The 25428-nt window shown below is 40.6% G+C and overlaps 1 protein-coding gene across 1 annotated transcript; it reads right to left on the bottom strand.

Annotated features, from left to right (window-relative positions):
- Nucleotides 1-302: 302 nt before the first annotated feature.
- Nucleotides 303-15265, bottom strand: LOC114465449 (aldose reductase-like). The gene is made up of 10 exons (XM_028450467.1): nt 15092-15265; nt 14739-14906; nt 13387-13503; nt 11007-11084; nt 4807-4929; nt 3356-3462; nt 3098-3179; nt 798-881; nt 620-702; nt 303-491 (listed from the first exon to the last, which is right to left on the bottom strand). Exons 1-10 carry the CDS (start codon nt 15155-15157, stop codon nt 449-451), a joined length of 951 nt encoding a protein of 316 aa, XP_028306268.1. The 5' UTR covers nt 15158-15265; the 3' UTR covers nt 303-448.
- Between the last annotated feature and the right edge of the window lie 10163 nt (nt 15266-25428).

Below are 25428 nucleotides of genomic sequence, written 5' to 3' on the forward strand. Positions count from 1 at the left end.
AGAAGGCGTGCAGCGACTGACCTCGGTCAGTTTATGATGGCTTTTTTATCGCGCTGACTATCGGGTTGATTGACCCACTTCATACCAGCTGTAATGGAATTGAATACCCAGAGTTTCCCATCGCGAGGTATGTTGATCCAGAGTTTATGGATAAACCCAGTTTGATGTGGCTCGCTCTCCATACACAGGAAAAATAAATTATGTCAAAAAAATCCCCAAACCTCACATGATTAGAGTGAGAAAGAAACAACAGAGTTCTTACTCATCTGACGGCCTATGAAGCACATGAACACACTGCAGAAGTTGGTTGTGCACAGGACTTTATTGTAGGAAGTGAAAGCAAGTATTGGTACATGAATCACATGAGAAAGCCAAGTCTGATTTGAGGAAAAACAATGTAACATGTTTCATGATATATTTTTCGGCATCACCACTAGGATACTCTGTTTCAGTATTCATCATTGAATGGATAGTCCTTGTGATTTTTTGCCCTGAAAAGAGGAGAAAGACAAGAAATGAAACAGAGAAAAAAATAAAACATGATTAAATGTTTTTTTTGGTTTTTTAGGCCACTGTATCAGGATCTCAAACATTATCTGATATTTAAAGTTATTCCTACCATTGAAATGGGCAAAAGCGGTAGCTTCTGTTAAACTGCTTCAAGCTCTTCATTTCCTCATCAGTTAGTTCAAAGTCAAACACCTGAATGAGACACTCAGCTTTTATACCCAACACAAAGAGACTAAAATGATGAAAACGAGGGGTGAAAAAAAAAAAAAAAAAACTATTCTTGTTACCTGGAAGTTCTCCTGGATCCGCTGAGGGGTGATGGACTTGGGGATGGTGATGATGTTTCTTTGGATTTGGAAGCGAATAAGAACCTGTCAGAGGAGCACGAAGGTTAGAAAGAAACAGCAGAGATGCTTCATATGCCCCAATCATCCTAATACCAACTATTTACAAATTTCTTTCTTTTTTTCTCTCGAGATTTTCACTTGGAACAAATTGCCTGGGGACCTGAAATTCATGTCAACTCTACGCATATTAAAAAATGCTTTTTAGTCATATTTGTTTTTACCAAACTTAGTGTATATATACCATGTATTTTTTATTTATTTGTTGATGTAATGAAAATGTGTCTTGATGTACCTTTTTATGTAATGTTTCTGTACATTTTTAAAGCAGAAATAAGTAACTTTTTCACCTTAATGAATCCTTCTCGTATTACCCTCAGAGGTACTACAAGTGTTTATGGGGTGATTGGGGGGTCTTTCATCCATCCCTGCTGTCTCTGGCCAGAAAACCACACTTGCAATTTTCCCTGCCTCCGGACCAGTACAAGTTGCGCAGCTCTGTTCTCGTTACAACACATACTGCTTTACAACAGTATGTGACAGCACAATACACACTTAGTGTGTATTGTGCTGTCACACCAAACGCGACTGCTGTCACTTCAATCGCCCGTGATGAGTCGCTTGAACACAGTGGTGGTTTTTTGTCACTCCATCACTTCATTGTAAAAAGTGGCATCATTACCAGGGAACAATTGTTTGGGTGTGTGTGTGTGTGTGTGTGTGTCTGCGCAGCAGGGTGACAAGGGAAGTGATCAACCAGTTGTCTCCCCTGTCAAAAAAAGCGCCGCCTTTATGGTATAAATGGTCAACTTAGGATGAGTTCAATCAGAATGTAGGATTCAAGAAGGTAACCGCTTTAATTTTGCCCCGGTACGTTTAGGAAGCCTCGCCCGTCTGGAGGGAGGAGCTGCTGCCTCGGGGGATGCCAAGTGTTTACAACAGTGACATAAACAAAAGGGAACTTTAGAGGGTGCGCTAAGTGCAAGTTACTTAGTTCTGCTATAACTGTCTTTCATTTTTTTTACATGTACTTTATTTTTTTTAATGGATCCCAGGAAAATTAGCAACTTCCACAGTGGAAGCTAATGGGTATCCAATCAACAACTAGAATATTTGCATTTCCTAAAGAAAATGAGAGTGAGAATACAGGTGTTGGCCCACGTCCCACTGCGTTAGCTTAGCATTAGCTAGTACTAGCATTCATTTGCATTACCATTTATATTAGCTAGCATTAACCTTAACATATTACCATAAAAATATCATAGTATTAGATTTAGCTAGCATTAACATTAACTTAGCATTAGCAATAACAATTACCTAGCATGGGGTGACCGTGGCTATATAAATTTAATGCATTATTAATACTAGTACAGTGCCCATCGGAAGTATGTATTCATGTGGGAGCTTAAGTAGAGTTGTCTATTATAGCCAAATGAGTATGTGTTTGAAGGTTGGATGTACAAAGAGGTGTACATACTCTGTAGTGTTATAAATGGGTATATTTGTCGGTGCAAAGTAAAATAACCTGTGTAATTTTCCTCGTTTAATTCTATGGGACATGCAAATGATAAATTGATAAATAATGTTTGCACCAATGTGGCGGTTAAGGTAGAATCTAATAAGACATACATTTGTACAAATAAAACTATTTATTTAAATTTAACATTTCTTAGTGCAGGGGTGATTATCTTGTGTGTGTGTCCCTTTACCTGCAAATGAATACCCTAGTCGTCACTCCACCATGTGCGGAGTAAGAGAGTGTATGCGACAGGAGCAGATCAAGTAAAAGCTGTATGCCGTGGCAAAATAAATATTAGTCCATATTCACAGGTGGACAGTGGAGGTGGGGTGCACACACATGATTCTGTGTCCTGAAATAGACAGAAGTGTCCGCTGTGAAAGTGAAAGTAAACGGGAGTGCATCGCTCCGCTATGGGACTCTTTCAACATGCACGCACACACATACAAACACACACACAGACACTAACAGCAGACACTGTCCGAGCCGGTAGACTCGGGAAGAAGTTGGCGCTCCAATCGATCGACATTTTTGCCGTTCGCTTATAGGTTTTCACGTTTGTGCATAGATACGAGTGAAATAAAGCCGTGTCCATAGAGCAAACAACTCTTCAGTGTAAATGAGATGATAAAACAATGCAATGGGAGTATCTACAGTATATCAGTGTTCCGTGTCTGCCTGCATCATTACTAATAAACAAAAAAAGGAATTGTCTCTGTCGTACCTGAGCCGATGACTTCTTGTACTTCTCAGCAATGGATTTAATCTGAGGCTCTTCGAGGAGGGAGGGGTCATCACTAGAAGCCCTGAGAGGAACACACAATCTTTGTTTTAGAGGTCTGTGTTAGAAACTAGAAAAGCTCAGTTTGGTTCATCCATGACCGCTTCATCGGCCATTATTACATAAAGATAAACCCGTGACTAAAGATGTATCAGGAACATCTTTAAAGGGAACTAAAGTCACAAGCACTAATGCACCAACCATGGCCTGTCAGGGGAGCCCAGCGGGCTGTAAGCCGTCACTGTGATGCCTTTAGAATGGCAGAAGTCGATCAGTTTGTCCTGGGTGTTGTACGGGTGGCACTCCACCTGATTGATCAAACAAACCACCAGTATAAATCAACCTGTGAGTCGACAGTTTTCACCTTTGCAACACACACACTCCCCAAAAAATATGAAGAGAAGCTTTCATGCATGAAAAGCTATTCAATGGCAGTGGATCAAAGACAGGAGCAAGAATGGACATGTGGGTGTGTGAACCTCAACAGTAAGCACACAGTTGGATAGTATGCTTGTATTTGTCAGAAACAAAAAAGTCAACCAACTGTCTGGATTAAATGTCTTTTTTTTCTTGTAACACCACAGTGGAGGTGACAGTAACTGATTACACGTACTCACGTTACTGTATTTGAGTTGCTTTTATAGGTACGTGTACTTTTTTTTTTTAGTATATTTCATTTCTAAATCAGTAATTTTACTTGTATTTACCGGTAAGTACATTTTAAAAGTAAATTACTATTTAAAACTAAAGTAATTCATGACATTTCTAGACCAAATCGTTACTGAGTAAGCTGAGGTTTTGTTTATTCAGATGAGGTTTTTCAGGAAAATTTTTATATCCCGACATGTTTCAACTGTCAACTGCCAGTCTTCCTCAGAGGAGTTCTGCTGATAGCCTTTGATGGTTCCTTTGAAGTTTTACTTAACTTCCATGTAATAGATTAATATTGTCTCAACATCTCTCTTATGTCAGGAGATAAAGATTGTTACCCACATGGTTCATTTGGCATGGCACAGTTTTAGAGTTTATAAATGTATAAATACTTTGATTTATTTTTATTCAGAATTGAATTTGTGTTTTTTTATTTTGAAAATTATTCTACATTTTGACAAACCTTTTTATTTTATACAGATGCCTTTGTGGAAAATAAATGAAGTTCCAATTGTGCAAGATTTAGTCTCTTCCTTTTTAAGTTTATACATGCGATGTTTACTATATGCAAGGGAACCGTGGTAAAATCTATTAGCAAAAATAAACATGGGGGTGAAAGTAACTAGTAACTTTTACTTTGAGTACTATTCTATCTATGCCTTACTTGTACATGAATATAATTTCAATCAAGTAACAGTACTCTTTACACTATAGTCAGATTTTGAACCTTGAGGAGCTCATTCTGATGAATATCACAGACTTCAATCAATAGTAAACCAATGTAAACAAAGCAGGACATTGATGGTGAAGAATTGTTCTGGAAAAGAACAGAAACAGGCTCCACAGACTCGCCTAGAGGGGAAACTACTTTGGCTCCATTTTGAGTAAACAACACAGATAATGTCATTACTGTCTCTTGATCTTTAAAGAACCACCGGCTTGAAAGCTTGAATGAGGTTGGATTCAGTGTTGGATATGTAGGAAAATACGCATCCGTTTACCTGGTTGTTAACAGGTTTGTGTTTGAGACCAGGTTTGTTGAGGATGGATTCTATCTGAGACTTGTTGAAGTTGGAGATGCCGATTGATTTGACCAAACCAGTGTCCACCAGTTCTTCCATCCCCTGAGAAAACAAGAGCAGAAGAACAAATAGATGCTGCTGCTTCATACAGATCGCCTTCATACTGTACTTATCAATACACTTGGTTTCTGTTTGGTTGGGGGGCGGTCAGTGTTTAGCTCATTTATCTATTTATATATTCATTATAGACACTTCATTAATCATTAAATTTAGTTTCTCATCATATCTTAAGCTAAGCGCAGATGTGGGGAAGTGGCTGTGTTCAAAATTGCATACTTAGTATTACTCAACTAAAATACTAAAAAGAATTTTTTAAAAATCACACCGATTATAAAAAAATAAAAGTTAAGAAAAGAAAGTTATGTTGAGTATGAAAACACTTGTTCATTACATTTTACTTCCTAACTGCAAGTGTTGTATTCATTGTAGCAAAACTTGTTCTGTAAATAGTTTGTTTGCTATCGTGATCAAAACCATTGATCTGAAGCTCAATGCTGATGCTGTCCTGTAAATAGTTTTATAATCAGCATTATATATAACAATTTCTGATCAACCCATAACAATTGCATGCTTAAAATAACATACCGGTTAAAGCCCTGCCCATTTCGAAATAACCCAGCCCACCAAGGGTTAAATTTCGCCCACTTTCGGGTTAGGCCCCACCCACTCCGAGTACAGATACAGCTGTACTCACTCATCCCTAGTACTAATCCCACTAACGTACCAATCCCATTAATGTACTACTTATACCAACTGTTACGTTCCTAATGCTGGTGACCTTGAACAAATGTCAAGGTAACACATTGAAAGGAAATGTTGTTCAAGGGTACCAGTCTGAGCACTGTATCTCAATTTGTGGCCAAGTTATAGGGAAAAAAGTTTTTTTCTTTTTGGTGACATCAAGAACCTTGACCTCTATCGATCTTTTTACTGGTAGGTTTCGGTCCAATGAAATAAAATACTCCACTTGAGTTGAGCCGTTCAGAATTGTAAGCATCTTGTACGATAAATATTCGTATAGATATGGAAAATTTTGTTTTTTGATGCGACCTTGATATCTTGGCTCTAAAAAGGTTGACTGCAGTTTCTTGACACTGCCCCTATGAGATGACATACAGTGGACATAAAAAGTCTACACACCCCTGTTCAAATGCCAGGTTTTTGTGATGTAAAAAAAAAAATGACACTGGGCTGTGCGGGCATCGGGGGTGTCTCATGTCGGAGCGTGGGTGATTGGGGGTGGCCTCCATGGGAGGGGGGTGCTCTGCTGGCGACGTTGGTGTGGGGTTGCGGTGCCTGGCTGGGGGTGCATGGGTTCGGCTGCCTGTCGGTCTGTGGCTGGCGGGGTGGCCCTGCCTGGGTGGTTGGTGGCGTCCTCTCTCGTCGGGTGATGTGGCTGGTGCCTAGTTCCGCCTGGGGGGGGGGTCCCGCCATGCTCCGTATGGCCAGCATGGTTCGGAGGGTCTCCGGTTGTGCTGCTCGGCGCGTCCCTGGGGCCCGCAGTGCCGCGTGCCTGTCTGCACCATCTACCCTCTCTAGTGGCCCGCCATGCGGATAGGCCGGGTTCCTACCAGACAGGCCTCCTACATGGGCACTTCACATCACTCACTCCCAGGCGTGGGTGGTGAGTCTCTGGGGTGGCCTGCCACGCCGAGGTGGGGGGTGGGCGCGCTGGGGGGTGCTGGCCTCTACGCCGGGGTTTGTTGGCACTCCGGGATGGTGCTCTTTGCTGGGGGGCGGCTCGAGCTGTTCCGGTGGTTGAGGTCGGTATCGGCCGCTTGGTAGGTCTGTCCTGCTATCTGCGGGCTGGTGGGTGGCTTCTGCGCCTTTGGCGGGGGGCTGCTGCTCCGCATCGGTTGTGTGCCGTTGGGGTACCTCGCTCCTGCGGTGACGGCCGCCGGTTGCCCTTGCGCCGGGGGGGGGGGGGGGGGGGGTCATTGCCTCGTGGCTTGTGCTGTCTGGTGGGGGGCGGGGCCTGGGCTGCTGTTCTTGCATCGCCTGGGGCTGTGCGGTCTTGCTGGGTTGTGGCCTGGGGTGGGGGGGCTCGCCCTTGGGGGTTCACTGTCCTGCGGTGGTGCCCTTGGGGTCCAGCGGGCCTGGCCGGTCTTGGCGGGGGTCTTCTGGGGCGGGTGGTGCGGGCCGTGCCCTACCATGCCTGTGGGTGCGGCGCTCTGCGAGCCGGGCTCTGCGGTGTGACTGGGCCCTTTGGTGGTGGGGGGGCTTTCTTTCTAGGACTCATCGCGCGGGCAGCATCAAGGAAAGGCGATCTGGCGCACTCTGGGGGGCCTGGTCGGTGTGCCTGGGGGCCGGCGGGGGAACTTGCAGCATCCCCTTGGTGCCCTCGGCGACTATAGGCGTGGTCGCTGTCCCTGGGGGCGTTGCTCCCGTTCCGGATCCTTCTGGCCTGGGGTCTGATCCCTGCTGGCTCTGGGCCCGCTGGCAAGTGCCCGCTGGCTGCCTGTTCGGCGCGGCTCTGGCCATCTGCTGGGCGTGGGCCTTGGCTCCGCTGCTGGGGTCTCGGGCGGGGGGCTCTCTGGGCCCTCCCCTCGGGGATTGGGTGCGGGTGGGTGGGATGCTGGCGGGGGGCCTTGGGGTTGGGGGTTGGGGTCGGTGGCGGGATGCACTGGGTGCTCGGCTGCTTGGGGCTTCCTCGGATGTGTGTGTAGGGGGCGGTGGCTGCCTCTCAGCCTGGGATCTTCGGGGCGTGTGGGGGGTTGCTCGGCCATGGGGGGGGTGGCCTGGGGCTCCCTGGCCCCCACTCTTTCTGCTGGCCTGGCTGCATCTGCGGGCCCGGGGCAGTTCCTGGGTTTGCGGTAGTGGTTCTATGCACATATACTGGTATACGATGCACTGGCACGCCTTGGGATGTGGGATAAAACTCATACTGGGCTTAAAAAAAAAAAAAAAAAAAGTAAAAAAAATGACACCAAGACAAATAATTTCACAACTTTTTCCACCTTTAATTATCAACCTATAACCTGTACAATGCAATTGAAAAACAAACTGAAACCTTTCAGTGAGGTGAAGTAATAATAAAAAACTGAGAGAATAAGGTTGCAAAAGTGTGCACACCCTCTTATAACTGGGGACGGGGCTGTGTTTGGATTTAACCAATCACATTCAAACTCATGTTTAATTGGAGTCAGCACACACTTGTCACCATTTAAAGTGCCTCTGATTTGTGCCAATAACTTGGCCACAAATTGAGATACAGTGCTCAGACTAGTACCTCGGGAAAAAGGAGGAGAAACTCAAGGTAGGAAATGGAAAGGTGGGAAAGGGTTAATTATTTTAAAGTGAAAGTGAGATGTGAAATTGTAGTTGTGCATGTTGTGCTTATTATTATCTGTGGTCATGAAGTCCTTTGAATGCCTCATGCTCTCCCACATCAAGGACACTCCCACCTGGACCCCTTACAGTTCGCCTACAGATCCAACCGGTCTGTAGACGATGCTGTAAACCTGGCTCTCCACTTCATCCTCCAGCACCTGGACTCCCGAGGCTCCTACGACAGGATCCTGTTTGTGGACTTCAGCTCTGCTTTTAATACAATAATACCAGCTCTCCTTCAGGACAAGCTTCCCCAGCTGAACGTGCCAGACTCCACCTGCAGATGGATCACAGACTTCCTGTCTGACAGGAAGCAGCATGTGAAGCTGGGAAAAACCATCTCTGCTCCTCAGACCATCAGCACTGGTTCTCCTCAGGGCTGTGTTCTTTCTCCTCTGCTCTTCTCACTGTACACCAACAGCTGCTGCTCCTCTCACCAGTCGGTCAAACTCCTGAAGTTTGCAGACGACACGACCATCATCGGTCTCATCTCTGATGGAAAAGAGACGGACTACAGGTGGGAGACAGACCGACTGGTGTCCTGGTGCAACCAGAACAACCTGGAGCTCAATGCTTTAAAGACAGTGGAGATGATAGCAGACTTCAGGAAGAACCCACCCCCCCCCTCACCCTGGGAGACTCTACAGTGAGCTCTGGAGTACTTCTGCTTCCTGGGGACCATCATCACCCAGGACCTCAAGTGAGAGCTGAACATCATCTACCTCATCAAAAAAGCTCAGCAGAAGATGTACTTTCTGCGGCAGCTGAAGAAGTTCAGTCTGCCAACAAAGATGATGTTGAACTTCTACAGCTCCATCATCCAGTCCATCCTCTGCTCCTTCATCACCATCTGGTACGCTGCAGCTACGGCCAAGGACAAGGCCAGACTGCAGTGTATCATCCACTCCGCAGAGAAGATCATCGGCTGCAATCTGCCCTCCCTCCAGGACCTGTACGCCTCCAGGATTCTGAGGTGTGCAGGAAAGATTGTGGCGGACCCCTCCCACCCCGGTCATAAACCGTTTCAATCTGTCCCTTATGGAAGGAGGTTTCGGTCCATCAGGACCAGAACCTCCAGACACAATAACAGCTTCTTTCCCTCTGCCACCATCCACATGAACACACCCCCAGTCACCCACTGAACCCCTCAACCCGATCACCACCTCCATGAAGACATTATCTGCTGCACTGTGTATATATATATATCCTATATTCTCCATCTATCCTTTATTTATCCCTCATCCTTTATATTTATCATTATTATTATTGTTGCTGGCTTGTTTCTTTGTTTCGCGCACTGACTACCAAGACAAATTCCTTGTACTGTCCTAAAAACTGTACTTGGCCATTAAAACATTTGATTCTGATTATTGTGTTGTGTAATCAAGCCAGACTGGTGACAAGTGTGAAGCTTAGGTATAATGGCGGTTGCTGTGGACAGAGGGAAGGAGTGAATGGCAATACCTATAACAGGTATTTGGGATCAATGTTTCTAAGGTTAAGCCCAGTTTGAGTTTTATCTCACAGTCCAAGGCATGCCGGTGCATCGTAGACCAATGTATGTGCAAAAACCGCTACTGCAAACCCAAGTGCCGCCCCAAGCCTGAAGATGCAGCCAGGCCAGCAAAAAGAGCAGGGGCCAAGAAGCCCCAGGCCACCCCCCCACGGCCAACCATCCCCCAGACGCCCCCAAGATCCCAGGCCGAGAGGCAGCCACCGCACCCCACATACACATCCGAGAAATCCCCAAGGAGTTGAAGACCCAGCGCACCCCGCCACCGACCCCAGCCAACATCCACCTCCCAACCCTACCTACGTGACAAGTTTCATGCTGACTGGACAAAACCCCAAGGAGGAGTTTGAAAAAGAACGTTTTTGATATGTAGTGACTTACAAAAAGCAATATAGGGAACACATGGTTATAAAGTTTATAACCATGCAGTTCTCCCAAGTGGCCTACAATATTCAAATTTGGCTCATAACCTCACAGTCACACACCAACCATGGATCTCAGATTTGGTGTCGTTAGCATTTATTTTAATCAAGATATGCAACAGTTGGCGTTTTTATAGCGAGTTAGAAAATGTACTTGGTAATACTTTGCGCATTTTCTGACCAAACAAAATTCTTTACTCAACTTTAGATCAGGTCCAAGACTCTACATGCCAAGTTTCACGCTGATTGGACAAAACCCCAAAAAGAATTTCAAAAAAGTAGGTTTTTCGCCACAAAACTGAAGGCAGAAATGGGCGTGGCCCAGCCCAGCTGATTCAGTGCTATTCAGGGAATCTGTGGCTAGGTTTTTGAATGTGAGGCATACGATGTGGGAGTTATAAGCCAAAACTCGTTGACCTTGGATATAGCGCAACCTGCTGGCGGACATATGAGTTTTTGCATCCGAGGTAAGCTAAGGGGTCTGGACTCTGGATTTCTAAGGTTATTCTATTGCTTTTTAAGAACAGATTCATGACAGGACAATAAAAATACACAAACTGACTCCAAAAACATAAAAGACTACTGCAAAAATAGACATAATGAAAACAATGATATAAAAAATAAAATGACTCCAAAAAACACTAAATTAGCGACAAATCAACAAAATGACACCAAAACACACAAAATTTGTTCTTACCTGTATTGAACCTCAGATTTAAAGCTCATTTTCTAATGAAAATGACACTGCAAATCCATAAGCCATGAAGATGCTCACACACTGTCGAAGTACGTGCGCTAATACACAGCTCCTGTGTTTCCACCTGCTTAAATCCTACGTTTGATGTCAATCTTACCTCCCAGGTTTCCAGAATGTGCGTTCCGTCACTGATGGCCTCTCCAGCAGCATCCAGAGGAAGGTGCTCCTCTCCAGCCTAAACACAACCCACAAATAAACAGCTTTTAAGCTACTTTGGGGATTATAAGTGAATAAATGAGTGAAAAAAAAGAACATGTAATATTTAAGTATGAAGTTTTTTTTCTGCATGGAAACTGTGTCACTCTGATTTCTGCATTATAAGTTGCCACTTTCGAATCGGCCATAATGATTACAAAATGTCAACACTAGGAGAAGTGCATTAGTTAATTAATTGTTTACAGTGACGTTTGGCCTTTTTTAATTTATCCATGTTTACCATTTGTAATTGGAGCAATTTGAATATCCTGTAACACAATATGCCTTTTCCTATTTATCAGTGGCTTTACTACGGAAGCCCATTTCCGCCAGTAAACAAAAACCAAACTAGGAATAGTAAAATAAAAATTTAAACTTCTTAAGTCATAATTATGAGATACTATCTCATGTCACTTAGTATCTCATAATCATGATCAAATGTATTGTGATTATTTTACTTCTATTTTTGGGGATTTTTTTTTTTTTTTTTAAATGGTGGAAACAGGCTTCCATACCTTACAATTCTTACAGGGTTGTTCCATGTTATCTATCTATTTATGTATAAAGCAAGAAACCTATGTCTGTGTGTTTATCTGTTTCTCAAATATCTCTGCAAATCAGGCTAAGATTGACCTGAGAGTTTTAACATGGCTGCTGCTTGGTTCAAGGGTGTACAACAGACCAACTTCCACCAAAATTAAAGGGACATATTTTCTATTATTCACCCATCTCCATTTGTTCTAAGAACCCCTACAACATAGTATTTGAAGTTTATTTTCCCAAAACCGCCTGTTTTCTGGAGTTTTAGCCGTCTGAAAAATGACTTTCTGACCAATTCTAAAACCAGGCTGTTTGAGTCGGCGTGTCTATAGATGCGAACTCCACACAGTTGATCACTAGTGACATTCTTTTCCTATTCACACACTCTTGTTGTTGTGAATGCGCATTACAGTAAAACACATGGCTATTTATGCGGCTATTGTGATTGTGAGTCAGAAAAACAGTTTTATGAAATGTGTGCGCCATGCAGCAACAGCAGCTTCAACAGCAAACACACTTACCGGAGCTGCTACGTTGCTTTATTGTCATCATTTCAAGTAGAGATTACAAGAATAGTCCATGCAAGGTGATAGTCCGAACCGCTGTGTTGCATTGTGTCACAAACACAGTGTTGCCAGATTCGTTGTTCGTGTTTGGGCTGTTCTAAGATCTGATCTGGCAACACAGATCCCCAATTTCATGTGTGATATCACAAATGTAGAAAATTTGAAACGGGGCAATTTTCTCTGTGTTATAAGACTTGCGCAGACCACAAACAAACGACTGGATGGTTTTATTTGCATTTTGTGTGCTGGTGGACACAAAAAATAAAACATTAGATAATTAAAAAAATGCTCTCCCATATTAACTCATTGAGAGCCATTCACGTCTATAAACGTAAATTCGTTTAGTAACGTTGACTGCCAAAGACGTCTAAAAACGTTAATTGTGTTTTTTCGGCTGGGGTTGCTAGGAGAGTGTGACGAAGCGCTCCAGTGAATATCTAACTTGTACCATGATGTAGTGACCAACTGGTGACATGTAGGTGGCAGCAGCGCACCTTTGGATCAGAGATCACTCGTTATTGGCAGAGCTCAGAGGGAGAGGGTGAGTGACATCCCACCTTCAAACAACCTCATTTGTCCATCCATGAAAAAGCTACTTAACCTGCCACTTTTCTATAGCAATAAATAATTCCTACGGGCACTGCACTAGTTTCACAAATGGCCCACGCACTTCGATCTAAAAAAATTCTGAATTTTTTACCAATTGTTCTGTGATTATTCAATAAGCACACTGTATGTTTTTAGCTTGATTGGATAAATAGTTTTCAATTTAGTGAGGGGGGTATGTTTCGGTTTTCATGGGTCCTTATTTTTCTTCTGCCAGATAAGATGAATAGCAGATCTTTTTCTATATTCTGAGAGAATAGGTGGAGCTGTATGACTATACCACATTTCAGCTGAAAATGGAATGAACATAAGGACGGCATTGGATATCCTGAACATTTGTTGAAATGACCCTACTTTAATTTAGTAGTTTTCTACTACTCTGTCTAAAATCATATTGTGGATTTTATTAGAATTGTTTTTTAAAAACCCATTATCTGCATCGGTCTTTAAAGTCTCATATCGCTTAAGCTCTAATTTCTAGCCAAAGCATAAGCTGCAGTGATGTATGGTTTGAAGACAGTTGCTGGGATAAAGGTTACTGAATCAGGAGAGACATGGAAAAAGCAGAACCTTTAAGCCCATAGGCCAGTGCACCAGGTAGAGGTCCAGGTAGTCCAGCTTGAGGTCACTCAGAGTTTTCTCACATGCTTGTCTGACCATGGATTTTGCATGGGAAGTGCACCACAGCTTTAAAAACAAAAAAGAACAGGTCAACTGATGAGGATAACATGACAAAAAAAAAAACAGAGGTTACAAGTAACAAAGTACAAATACTTTGTCACTGTACTTAAGTAGTTTTTTCAGGCATCTGTACTTTACTTGAATATTTATTTTTTGGCGACTTTTTGTTTTTACTTCTTACTTTTTCTAACAAATATCTGCACTTTCTACTCCTTACATTTGAAAAATTAGCTTGTTACTTTCAAGACCTTTGAAGATGAAGTCACTAGGGACGTCCCAATCCAATAATGATATTGGATATCGGTACGATATCAGCCAGAAAATGAATAGCATTTTATCGGACTGCATTTAAAATCTCCGATATCATAACCAATATAATAATTTTTTTTTTTTTTATTGATCTTATTCAATTGTATAATACTGTAACTATTATGTTGAAGGTTAAAATGCAAGTAACCAACTGGTTAATAATAAATGGGTCAGTTTTTCTCATACCTACTGTTGCTGATTATTGTTGTCGGTTTGAGTGACATCACTTGATCAAGCATTTTCAAACGTTCCACACTACAAAATAAGCAATAAAAGTATGTATGATTCGTGCTGTCATCGTATCGGATCCATAGCAGTATCAGCCAATACTCAAGGCTGCAATATCGGTATTGGATCGGAAGTGAAAAAGTTGTTTCGCGACATCCCGAGACGACGCCACGTAAAAAGACACAAAATGTTGGTAGTTTGAACTTAGTGTTATGGTTAACATTTTAAAGGTCTTAAAAATGTTAAAATCAACTTGCACTTGTTTTACTTCTTTTTTTTTTTTTTTACGTAATTACAGTTTGTAGAATCTACTTTTTTTAAAACTTTTACTCAAGGGAGCAACTTAAAAACTTTTACCAGTCATTTAATTGGCAGTGGCTATTCATACGGTAGCTGTATCAATATATTGACATTCTATCCGTACGTAGCGCTCCTCGTTGCCCAGCTTAGGTCACGTGACTAAGACGCTACGTACTTGTACTGTATGTTACTGACATGCTACGTATTTATGAATTGTTGTGATATCCATACGTAACTCAACCCTAACTCTACGTACTTGTACTTCCTTAAACGTACGAATAGACATGTTTTCACAATACGTATACTCTCACTTGAGTACTGAAGACTAGTACTTTTGCCACCAATGCAAAAAATAAAATAAAAAAAAAGGTTCTAAAGTGTAACAGTTTAAGTATGGGACTCACTTTGCTGACGATGAATAGATCCTCTCTCTTCACCACTCCATCGTTGATCATAGCATTCACTCCTTCACCAACCTCCACCTCGTTCTGGTAAATAAACGCTCCATCGATGTGTCTGTATCCCGCTGTGATGGCTGCTTTCACCGCCTCTCTCACCTTACCAGTGGGAGACTGGCCGCCAACACATGAAACTCTCCATTAAACACACAAACCCCGAGTTATAAAGCTTTAACCTGCTGTAAACACTTGATACTGACGGTGTGCACGTGACGCATAACTCGAACCTGCAGCTTTGTGCACGTATGTCAGCTAGCAAAGTAGAATTAACAAACACGGAGTGCAATATTATGTCTTACCTTCCATGTTCCCAGTCCCAGTATGGGCATGTACATCCCATTTAGCAGTTTTACAGTTGTTGTCATTTCTTCAGTGAAGACACGGAGCCTTTTTCCTCAGACAGACACGATCAGGAACAGGATCAGGAGCAAGAGCTTTAAGTAGAGCTCGATCGTCGCTTGATTATTGATGTCTTGCCATGTATTTTGGGAGGGACGTCACTGCCCTTGTTTATTATTAGACACAATCTGATCTTATTTCTTTTTTACATACAAGCAACAGCAACAGAGACAGGCAATAGACAAGTGTTAAAAGGGGAATAGTGCTATAGGCAGACAACTAAACGTCCCACTATTGTTATATTTTATTACCAAAAACAATTTTATTTATTCCTGTTAAAAAAATGTTTTTATTTCATATTTAATTATTATTCTTGTGTTAATTTAGTCAGTGTATTACGGAAGAGGATAAGGGCCACTGGAAAAAACATAAATGGGTTATTACTTTTTTCCAGTCATTTTTTTTAGTTATGCCTATATTTATGTTTGTGTTTCTTACCACCTTGTAATTTTTCAAGGAAAAAAAAAAGACTTTCAAAATTATTTTGCATGATTTAAACAAACCTATATGACTGTGTTGCGAGGTTATATTTTATTACCAAAAACAATTAGACATTATCATCAAATGTTCACATGCATATTTCCACTGATATTTATTCCTGATGATTCCTATTCAATTTTTATTTAATATTTAATAATTATTATTATTGTGCTAATATAGTCATTGTATTACGGAAAAGGATAAGGGCCATTGAGAAACATTTTTATTCTTTTTTAAACGTATTATTTATTTATTTATTGTCTTTTTTTCTTTTTTTTTTTGTTTTAACTTTTTTTATTTTTCTTTGTTAGTATTTCTTTTCACCTTATAAATTGAAAATTGGAACCACTGCAACAAAAGTAATGTTATTGCAATTTAATAAATGTATTTATTTTATTGCATAATTGTGACCATCACCAGCCCTTCCTAAGGAAGGGTAAGAAACACTTCATTATAGGGAGGATATAAAAAGAGAGGGCAGTGTTACACCTAGGTGAGGGGGAAGGGAACAGGGAAGAGGGAGTCAGGGTAGGAAAATGGAAGGGGTGGGGAAGAGTTGACTGTTTTAAAATGAGATGTGATGTTATAGTTGTGCATATTGTGTTGTGTAATCAGTTCAGCCAGTCTGGTGACCAGTGTGGAGAAATTGAAGTGGGTGACACAGCACCCAGCTTAAATATAATGGTGGTGGTCGTGAGCAGAGGGAAGGAGTGAATGGTTATACATAAAACAGGTATTTAAGATCAACGTGTCTAAGGTTAAGCCCAGGAGGAGTTTATCCTACAGCTCAAGACATGCCATTGCATCTCTGACCAATGATTGTGCAAAATCCACTTCTGTGAACCCAAGCACCTCAAGCACCTCACTGGGCCCAAAGGTGCAGCCAGGCCGGCAGAAACAACGATAGCCAAGAAAATAAAGAACCAATTTCAACATTATTTTGCATGATTTAAACCAGGGGTGGCCAATCCTGGTCCTCAAGAGCCCCTATCCAGCATGTTTTAGATGTTTCCCTCTTCCAACACACCTGATTGAAATGACCAGGATCGTGATCAGGCTTCTGCAGAGCTTGATGATGAGTTAATCACCTGATTCAAATCATTAACTCATCATCAAGCTGTGCGGAAACCTGGTCATTTCTTATGCTACATATGTGTAAATACAATCAAGGAAAATGTGATGCTTTGCGTCAGTTCACTAAGAAAGGAACTGTACCAGGAATGTCCGTCCCACAAACCAGAGCCTTCCGACAATATGGCCCACAGCAAAGCGTAGCTGAATAGCTCTGACATAGGAGATTCAAGTTGTTTACTTAGTTAAACAAATAGATGATGCAAACTTGAAATGTTTGTACTGAAATTGTATATTTATTTAAGTTGAATTTACCCCCTTGCTTTATTTTTTAGAATGTAATTGACTGTCCAGTGCATTATGGGTGTACCTAGTTTTTTCAACCACATTTCTAAATAGAAAAGAAGATGCATTTATCACTCTAGACTTAAGGACTGATTTTCAACTGGTCTATAACTTTAGGAACCAACCACTATATTTTCCTCCTCTATGAGTCTAACGTATAAATAATTTGTTCTTCAGCTTCATTTCGTTTTAATTTCAAAACGTCATTGCTCTGTTTGCAGCTTTCAAAAAGTACTAAAGATGTATTTTGGCTTCTATAACTAAATATTTGACAGGTCTTACCTTTACAGTAATGTCAGGCATTTGCGTGTTCTCCAATGACTTCAAAAACAGCAAAAACAATGACTTTAGGTTTGTTTTGGGTTTAATTGCATCAAAAGATGGTGAATTTGAACTTAAGACTAGAAAAGTTTTACTTTTGACCTGCTGCCTTTTTATTGAAAGCCAAACCTACGCAAAAAGAATAGTTGTACACCAGCATCTGGTTTTCATCTAAATAGGTGGAAAACACTGAACGGAGAACCATAAAAAATGTTTTTGCCCCTTCAGATAAAAACCAAACAAAAACAACAAGGTCGTTATTAAATTGCAAATATTACCACAAATTCTGCTTACAACAATAAGGATAGCATTATGTTTAAGGATAGCAAATTACTGCAAAAATGCATAGTTTGTATTTTTTTGTTTTATGTTTTAATTTGGTGGCTTTTTATGTGTCTTGTCATAATTGTGGAAATATTATGTCTGAGTAACTTAACAAATTCCAAAATGTCAAATTATGCTTTTTAAGGACATTGGTGGTCACTTCTGCCTTTGCACCACAAGAGGGTGCTGTTATTCTTTCTAAAGATTGAAATTTGAGAAGCTCTTCTTCATACAATGTACATAACTAAATTGAGGCAAAGAAATGTAAATATAACATTTTACACATTTGTAATAAAGAAAACAGAATTGTTTAATTTTTTTTTATTTTAGTTTCTTGTCTTTATTCTATTTTTAGAACATCAGCATGAAAAATCTGTTTGAAGCAGCTCTCTCCAAGTGAATAGGCTATGTGATATGTGTATGATTTATTGATAGACAGATTCTGTTTTTATAATTTAAACTTCCACCTATAACTGAGTCATGATTCAACGTTCTACAAGGACAATAAGAGGATTGCCACAGAGCAAAAACAACACATAAAGACTGAAGTTGTAGGCAAGCCAGCAGCCACTGTGTACCTCACAATGGTTCTCGCTAAAGTTTGGTGTCTCTTCTGATCTTCTCCCAGCTGGACGCCTGCTTTTCAGGGCCTCTCTTCTCTGATCTGACTTCAGACACTGGAGGGCATTTTGCCAGCCGGCAAACTGTCAAAGTACCCCAGGAATCAAACAGTGTCTCACTCTGTCAGGATCAAAGATCCACCGGTAAAACCAGACGAAGACACAGTCACATACAATTGTGACCGAAAAGAGGGAAGCTTAATTCAGAGGCTTCCATTTTCTAAGAGCATGGATTAGACTAAAAGGAAGAAAGAAAAAAAAAAATAAGAAATGCATTTGAGACATTTTGATGATAGAACACAAGCTTAAAGTAGATCCAAGGTTCTCTGAAGGAAACTTTTGGACAATGAGTGTGGACTCAGGTGAGGTTTGTCTTCGTTTTATGTGTAGTTTTGTTTTCAATGGAAGGAACATACAGTATATCCTAGGTTCCAGAGGTGAAAGTAATGGATAACAAGTACTCACATTACTGTAATTGAGTTGCATTTATGGATACTTGTACTTTTCTGAGCATATTTAGAAATCCGTAATTTTACTTGTACTTAAGTATGTTTTAAACGAAGTAACATATTTCATTACATTTCTACACCCAACAGTGACTGAGCAAATTATACATTTTTGTGATAATTTTTTATTCCTGTTTCAATGAATGTAATCCACATGTTCTTATTTGTGCCACCTCTGATCAACGCCACTTTCTTAGGTTCAGGTCGGGGCTTCCACCAATTATGTTGTTACCCACATGATATATTTGGCATAGCACTGTTAGAGTTCATACATTTAGCCATACTTAGAGCCTGATAATTGTATTTATTTTGAATTGAATTTAAAAAAAGGTGTTCATTTTGACAAACCTTTAATTTTAGAAAGTGTCTATTTGTACAGTTGCCGTTAGGTTACATATGAGTATCACAACAATTCATAAGTATGTAAGCATAAGCATGTCAGTAACATACAGAAGTACAAGTACGTAGCGTGTGGTTTAGGGTTAGGTTACAACCCTATATCACAACAATTTTTAGGGTTAGGGTTAGGGTTAGGTTTAGTCTTAGTCACGTGACCCAAACTGGCCAATGACAGACCTATCACGTGACCTACACTGGCCATTGAAGTTCGCTGCGTACAGATAGAATGTCGGTATATTGATACGGTATCCGTATTGCCACTCCCTTTATTTTATACAGATGCCTTTGTGGAAAATAAATTAAGTTCCAGTTGTGCATGATTTGGTCTCTTCATTTTTAAATTTATACATGAGATGTTTACTGTATGCAAGAGAACCGTGGCAAGATTTATTACCAAAAATAAACATGGGGGTGAAAGTTACTCGTAACTTTTTACTTTGAATAGTATGTAATTGAGCTACTTTTTACAGTATGTTTGACTTACTTGTACTTGTACTTGAGTAAAATTTCAATAAAGTAACAGTACTTCTACTTGAGCAGGATATATCAGTACTCTTTACACCTCTGCTAGGTTCCCAAAGTGGGGTACGCAAATTGTCATAGTGCATACATGAATAAAAATTAAAAACAGCGTGACAACATTGGAAACGAGAATATAAATCAACCAGCAGACAGGAGCCTCCATGCATTGCCACAAATTACACATTGGCCAATGTAAACGTACCCTTTGGCGTTGACAGAAAAACAATATCATTAAAATAGAGCAAAAATGATCAAAGCTACATTTCTTTGCAGCTAGCCAAACGTGCTCTATCGTGGTGGCAAAGACTTTTCGTGGAGAAAGATTCAAGACTCTGTTAAAAGTCAGCCAAACATTCTCTCAACCTCCACCTTCTCATTAAAGTTGTAGCGAGTTGTATTTCACAGTTTCAGGGTGATGAATATGTTGTATTACTGCTATATGTTCAATCAACAAATGTTTGGTAGATTTATTTTTCCAAAACAAAGAGATTTGTTTCTCACTGAAAAGGCCAGTAGGCTAAATACTTAAATAAATCAAGTGATCATTGAAGAGAATCATTGTCACAAGTTATTATTCATTGTAATGTATTACCTAATAAGCAGTTTATTAATGTTTACTGCACAGAGTTAATGAAAACATTATTAAGCATTAATAAGTTACATAATGTAATTATTTACCCTAATGTATACATACTCAATATGCATTAATTAACATATTAGTAAAATGTAATAATATCACTAGTAATCATTTACTTATGGTGTTTATAAAGTCATGTGTTATGTAACATTAGCAACCTGACAAAAACTAAAAAGCAATTACTGATGGTTAAGTAATGCTCCCATACGTTTATTCATTTTTATGTCAGCTTATTAATGTTAGGTAATACATTATAATGATTAATAACATATTAATAAATTGTTAATTAATGCTTAATAATGCATTAACTAACATTCATTAAGGGACCTTTAATTGTAAAGTGTTACCAAAATGATATATTATTCCTCAACAGGATAGGTAAAATTCAGGGACACATTTCACTGTAGAAATACAATGTATATGATAATACATTATTATTATGCTTCATAGGAAAAGAGTAGTAAAATGTTGATCTCCGTGAGCTGCTGCTGTCATCCTCAAAAAGTCATAATGAAGACTTTGTGCGGCTGCTCTTTGAGGTTGAACCTCTGATCAGACAGTGCACCAGTCAGACCTGACCCGTCCTGCTGAGATCAAACACCTCATTTTATTTCATGGCATTTGCTCCGTCCTCCTCCTGTCTCTCCCACTGACCCCAGGCCTTGCTCTCTTCTTCTTCTCTCTTTCTGCCAGAGCGCCCTGGGTTACAATCTCCACCCATAAATCTAATGTTGACTGTCAGCTCTTGCTGAGTTCACTCACATACCTGCATTCCGCAAATTCTTTGTATCGCACAATAACAAGATGATCGGAGAGAAATCCCTGCGTCATCAGTAAATCATGATCATTTCATTTATATTACGTGCATGTAACCTTTTTGGAAGGCGTTTAGTATATTCAAAATTGATTGAAACCTTCTGAATGTGTCTTTTAATGCTAACGGATGATGAAGCATTCAAAACCAAAGAGAATGAGCACACACACATCCCTCGCTATTGCCTTGAACAGACTGTGTGATGCATTTTGTTCTGCAATTCCGGGCCCGAATTTTCGACGTAGTCCTGCGACGTGACGTCAAATGACGCTGGTGCACGTTCTCAACGGCTCAGAGAGGTGTCCACTCTGGACCCAGTGGATCTATATGCATAATCCATGTATCAAAGCTAAGGATAATCCATGTTCTTGTGCAGAAAAAGGAACGTTTTAACGGTGGATGCTTCATAGCTGTCCTCCTCTGATCTATGGTCCTGCCTACAGTGCTGAAGCTGTGCTCAAGGCGACTGCTGCTGCTGCAGGAATGGAAGAATGCTGAACACAAGTACACTATGTGACCAAACCCAACCACCAGTTCTATGACTCAGAGTTTCACTTTTTATCTGAGTTCTTAGATTGTATATCCTGTGTCAAAAACTGGTTGTCATCAAATTATCTCCAGATAAATTCAAACAAAACAGAAACTCTGATCATCACTCCTGATAAAAAAGATCCGTTTGATCAAGAACTCCCTTGGCGTTCTGGGCTCATCTGTGAAAACCAGCCTCAGAAACCTTGGGGTGTGTTTGATCAAGCCATGTCTTTGGAGGGTCACTGTCGTCAACTGACTAAAAGCAGTTTTTACCACCTGAGAAATATCTCTAAAGTGAGGCATTTGTTATCAAAATCAGATCTCGAACTGGTCATACACGCGTTTATATCATCTTGCATTGACTATTGTTATTCTGTTTTCACTTGTTTTAATAAGTCGACCCTACACAGACTCCTGATTGTACAAAATGCTGCTGCCAGACTTTTGACAAGTTGACATGTTGTCAAGAGAATCACTTTCCTCCTTGTCTGGTGAAGAACAGCAAGAAATCAAATTAAGAATGAAGAAAAAAACACATCCCTGCATCCATTTAAGAGACTCCATATCCCACAATGCAATGTGTGAAAATGCCAACAAACTTTCTTTTCAGAGTATAGAAAATATAGATTTTCATTTAAATATTTTATTTCTTTTTAAAGGTTTTCATGAAGCAAAATAAATGGATGAAAAGCGAACACCTCCTTATCTTGTGACTTCATGACAATCAGCCAAACTAAGTCAGTGATCTTTTTACGTGAAAGGTCTAAAAGTCACTCTTAAGTTGATCACATTTCCAGTAAATAGTAAAAACCAACTCTAATGGTTTTATGGCGTTAAACCCATTAGCAGCCTTTTAACAAGGCATTACCACACCAGCGCTATACTGGTGTATTACGTTAACGTCTCTGATTTTAACCCACTGATGTTGGTGTGTAAATGGTTACATAGGGTTGAAATCGCATTAAGGACTCGCTGAAGCAGGAAAAAAAAAAAAAAACCTTTGCTACGACCAGAATAGTTCAGACAATTTCTCCTGTTAGTGAGACGGAATGTAAGCATGAAAGGGCCTCTGTGCTACTGGTAACTCAACCCAACTTTTCACAGTTTCTGCTCGCAATGGATTACATTTGTCCCTCACCCTGAGTTATTTACAGTGAGAGGCCAAAGGTTTGAGTTTCTTGTGCACAAACATAAAGAGGGAGGTATGGTGGATGCTTTCACTGTGTGAAAGGTTGTTAGTTTCCAGGCGAGGGAACCCAAATCTATTAATTATTGCCCATTTTACAGGGTGTTATGGATGCACTACTGAGCTATGTGGCTCTTATGTAAATTTAAAATAATTCCAATGCCAAATCTCTATCTAGGTTTTTCCAATGATGCATTAAAATGTTGATCTTGAATCTAAATGTGGCACCAAAGGTGAGCGAGGCATAATAGTGCCTTCTTCTTCTTACGTATGTCTTCAGATCATCAGTTCTGTTGCAGCAAGCCATTCCAGCATTTCATCGTCCAGGTTCATTAAGCCTCAGTCGCCATTTGGAGGCTGGTGTTTGGGGCATCTGGTCAAGAGTCCGTAGGGGGTCTCTACATTCACAGTGGGCACTGTCCACGAGGTCCCATCCCGAGGCTGCATTGATTCTCTGAAACGTCCCACGCTTGTCCTCAGGCGGTTGTCCACTGCTTTCGGGGTAGGTGCTCGCCAGGGACATCTGTGAGGTCCTTAATGTAGTGGTGGAGCCTGGATGGTTCTATTGCTCTCCACTGTTCCCGCCATCTTGCCTTGACCAAGGATGCTCTGCTGGTGTCAGCTGGTGTAGTGCTGAGCAATTCCTGGGCATGTATGGTAAATGGGCGCCGGGATTTGAGGCTCTTGTGTTGTGGTCTCTCCGTGATGGTCTTGTGGAGGAGGTGGGATTGACTCATCTATGCTGAGCAAGAGCCAGCATAGCTCCTTCTCATCTGACCTCGGCCAAGGCGATTCCAGCTCTGACAGGTAGTTGGTGGGTTGGGGGGGCTCATAAGCATCCAGAGACCGTGCGAAGGGCATCATTGAGGGCAGTGTCAAGTTCTTTTACATGGGGGCTGCGGCACCAGACTGGGGCACAGTACTCAGCAGCAGTAAAGACCAGGGCCTCAGTGGAAATATAATAGTGCATAATAGTGCCTGAGCCACGCCTACACATCAGCATATCTTTCATCCAATAATGTGCTCCAGCTAATGGATGTAAGAGGACAGATTCTCGAGTTTCCTTTAGATGGGACTGTGAGAGGAATACATTCCAATGGACAATGTAACAATCACTATTAGAGTTCAGACTATATCATATATAGTGGAAAAATGATTTGGGGATTTTGGCCACTTTTTATATAAGGAGTTTGGATTTTTGTCTGTTGGGATTTTGTTTTGGATTTGGATGGCAAGGATGTCTAATCCCAGATTAAAAATATTTCTAATTCTGATGAGTACCACACAATTCATATGTTCTTTGATGGATTTAGGTTATGAGGCTTAGCCAAAATTATGTACATTAGTCTCGTCATCTAGCGCCAACTAGTGCATTTTCAAAGGGAATATCACAAGTGAGTGTTCTAGAGGAGTGGTTCTTAAAACTTTTTCTGTTGCACCTTCAGTTGAAGAATAAAGAAATTTTAGCCCCCGACCCGATACCAACAAAATTTCAACAAAATCGGTCAACATTGTAAAAATTGCGTCTGTTCTTCTCCCAAGCTCTGAAAAATAACATAAAATGTACCTTTGCATAGTCTAGAACAGTGTTTCTCAAATGGGGGTACACGATGGCACTACAGGGGGTACTTGAGAGAGACAGAAAGAGGAAAATTAGCAAATAAAAGCATTACAAATATGGGGTTTTATAATGTTTATTTTTAGTTAAAAATGATAATCATAATGATGATAAAAATGATCTTTATTAGAACATGAACTGAAAATACAAGGGTCAGTCTTGGTCCCTCACCAGGTAGGAGATCATCGGAAATGATAAAAACTATAGAAATAAATCCATCCTCAGGGCACTTAATACTGTTTTAATCCACTAATTTAAAATGGAATACTGTAAAATGTGTGTTATTACTGATTCATTCCGTCATTATGCTCTACAGTTGTTTTTTCATAGTATTCTGAGCAAAATGTTGTGGTTGGACAAAGGGGATACTTGGATTCAGAAATAAGAAAAAGGGGGTACTTGGACCAAAAAAGTTTGACAACCATTGTTCTCGAATAGTAGTAATAATTAAACAAAAATCAAAACCATAATTTCATTTCTTCTGTCTCAAAGAAAGAAGTTTTTGGTGATGGGACGATTTTCAAGGTGGCCTGGGACATTTTTGTATGAAGTTTGAAATAAAAAACAACAACACGTAAGCCTATTTTAGGTTAATTCAAGCCTACAAATGGTCTGTGGGAGTGAATAAATGTCTGAATATGACTGGTGTTCTGTTCAGGATGTACCCACCTTGTACAAAAAATAAACTAAATACTGAGAAAAGAACTCCAACACTTATGTTCGACCAATTCGAGATGGAAAATCACAATACTGAAAATAATAGCATTTCATTTGGCCTGGTGTTTTTATCACACTTTCTCACACACATGCTCTAAGCCAGGGACGTCAGAATCATTTAAGTCAGTCTAACAGGTAGGTAATAT

Source organism: Gouania willdenowi, chromosome 6, assembly GCF_900634775.1.
Source record: "Gouania willdenowi chromosome 6, fGouWil2.1, whole genome shotgun sequence".
Classification (NCBI taxonomy): domain Eukaryota; kingdom Metazoa; phylum Chordata; class Actinopteri; order Blenniiformes; family Gobiesocidae; genus Gouania; species Gouania willdenowi.

Coding starts and splice junctions, on each gene's coding strand:
- LOC114465449 (XM_028450467.1), bottom strand. CDS start 15,157: ATGACAACAACTGTAAAACTGCTAAATGGGATGTACATGCCCATACTG. Junction 882..3,097: donor ACAAGAAGTCATCGGCTCAG/GTACGACAGAGA, acceptor CTCCTCTGACAG/GTTCTTATTCGCTTCCAAAT. Junction 703..797: donor GGATCCAGGAGAACTTCCAG/GTAACAAGAATA, acceptor TGTCTCATTCAG/GTGTTTGACTTTGAACTAAC.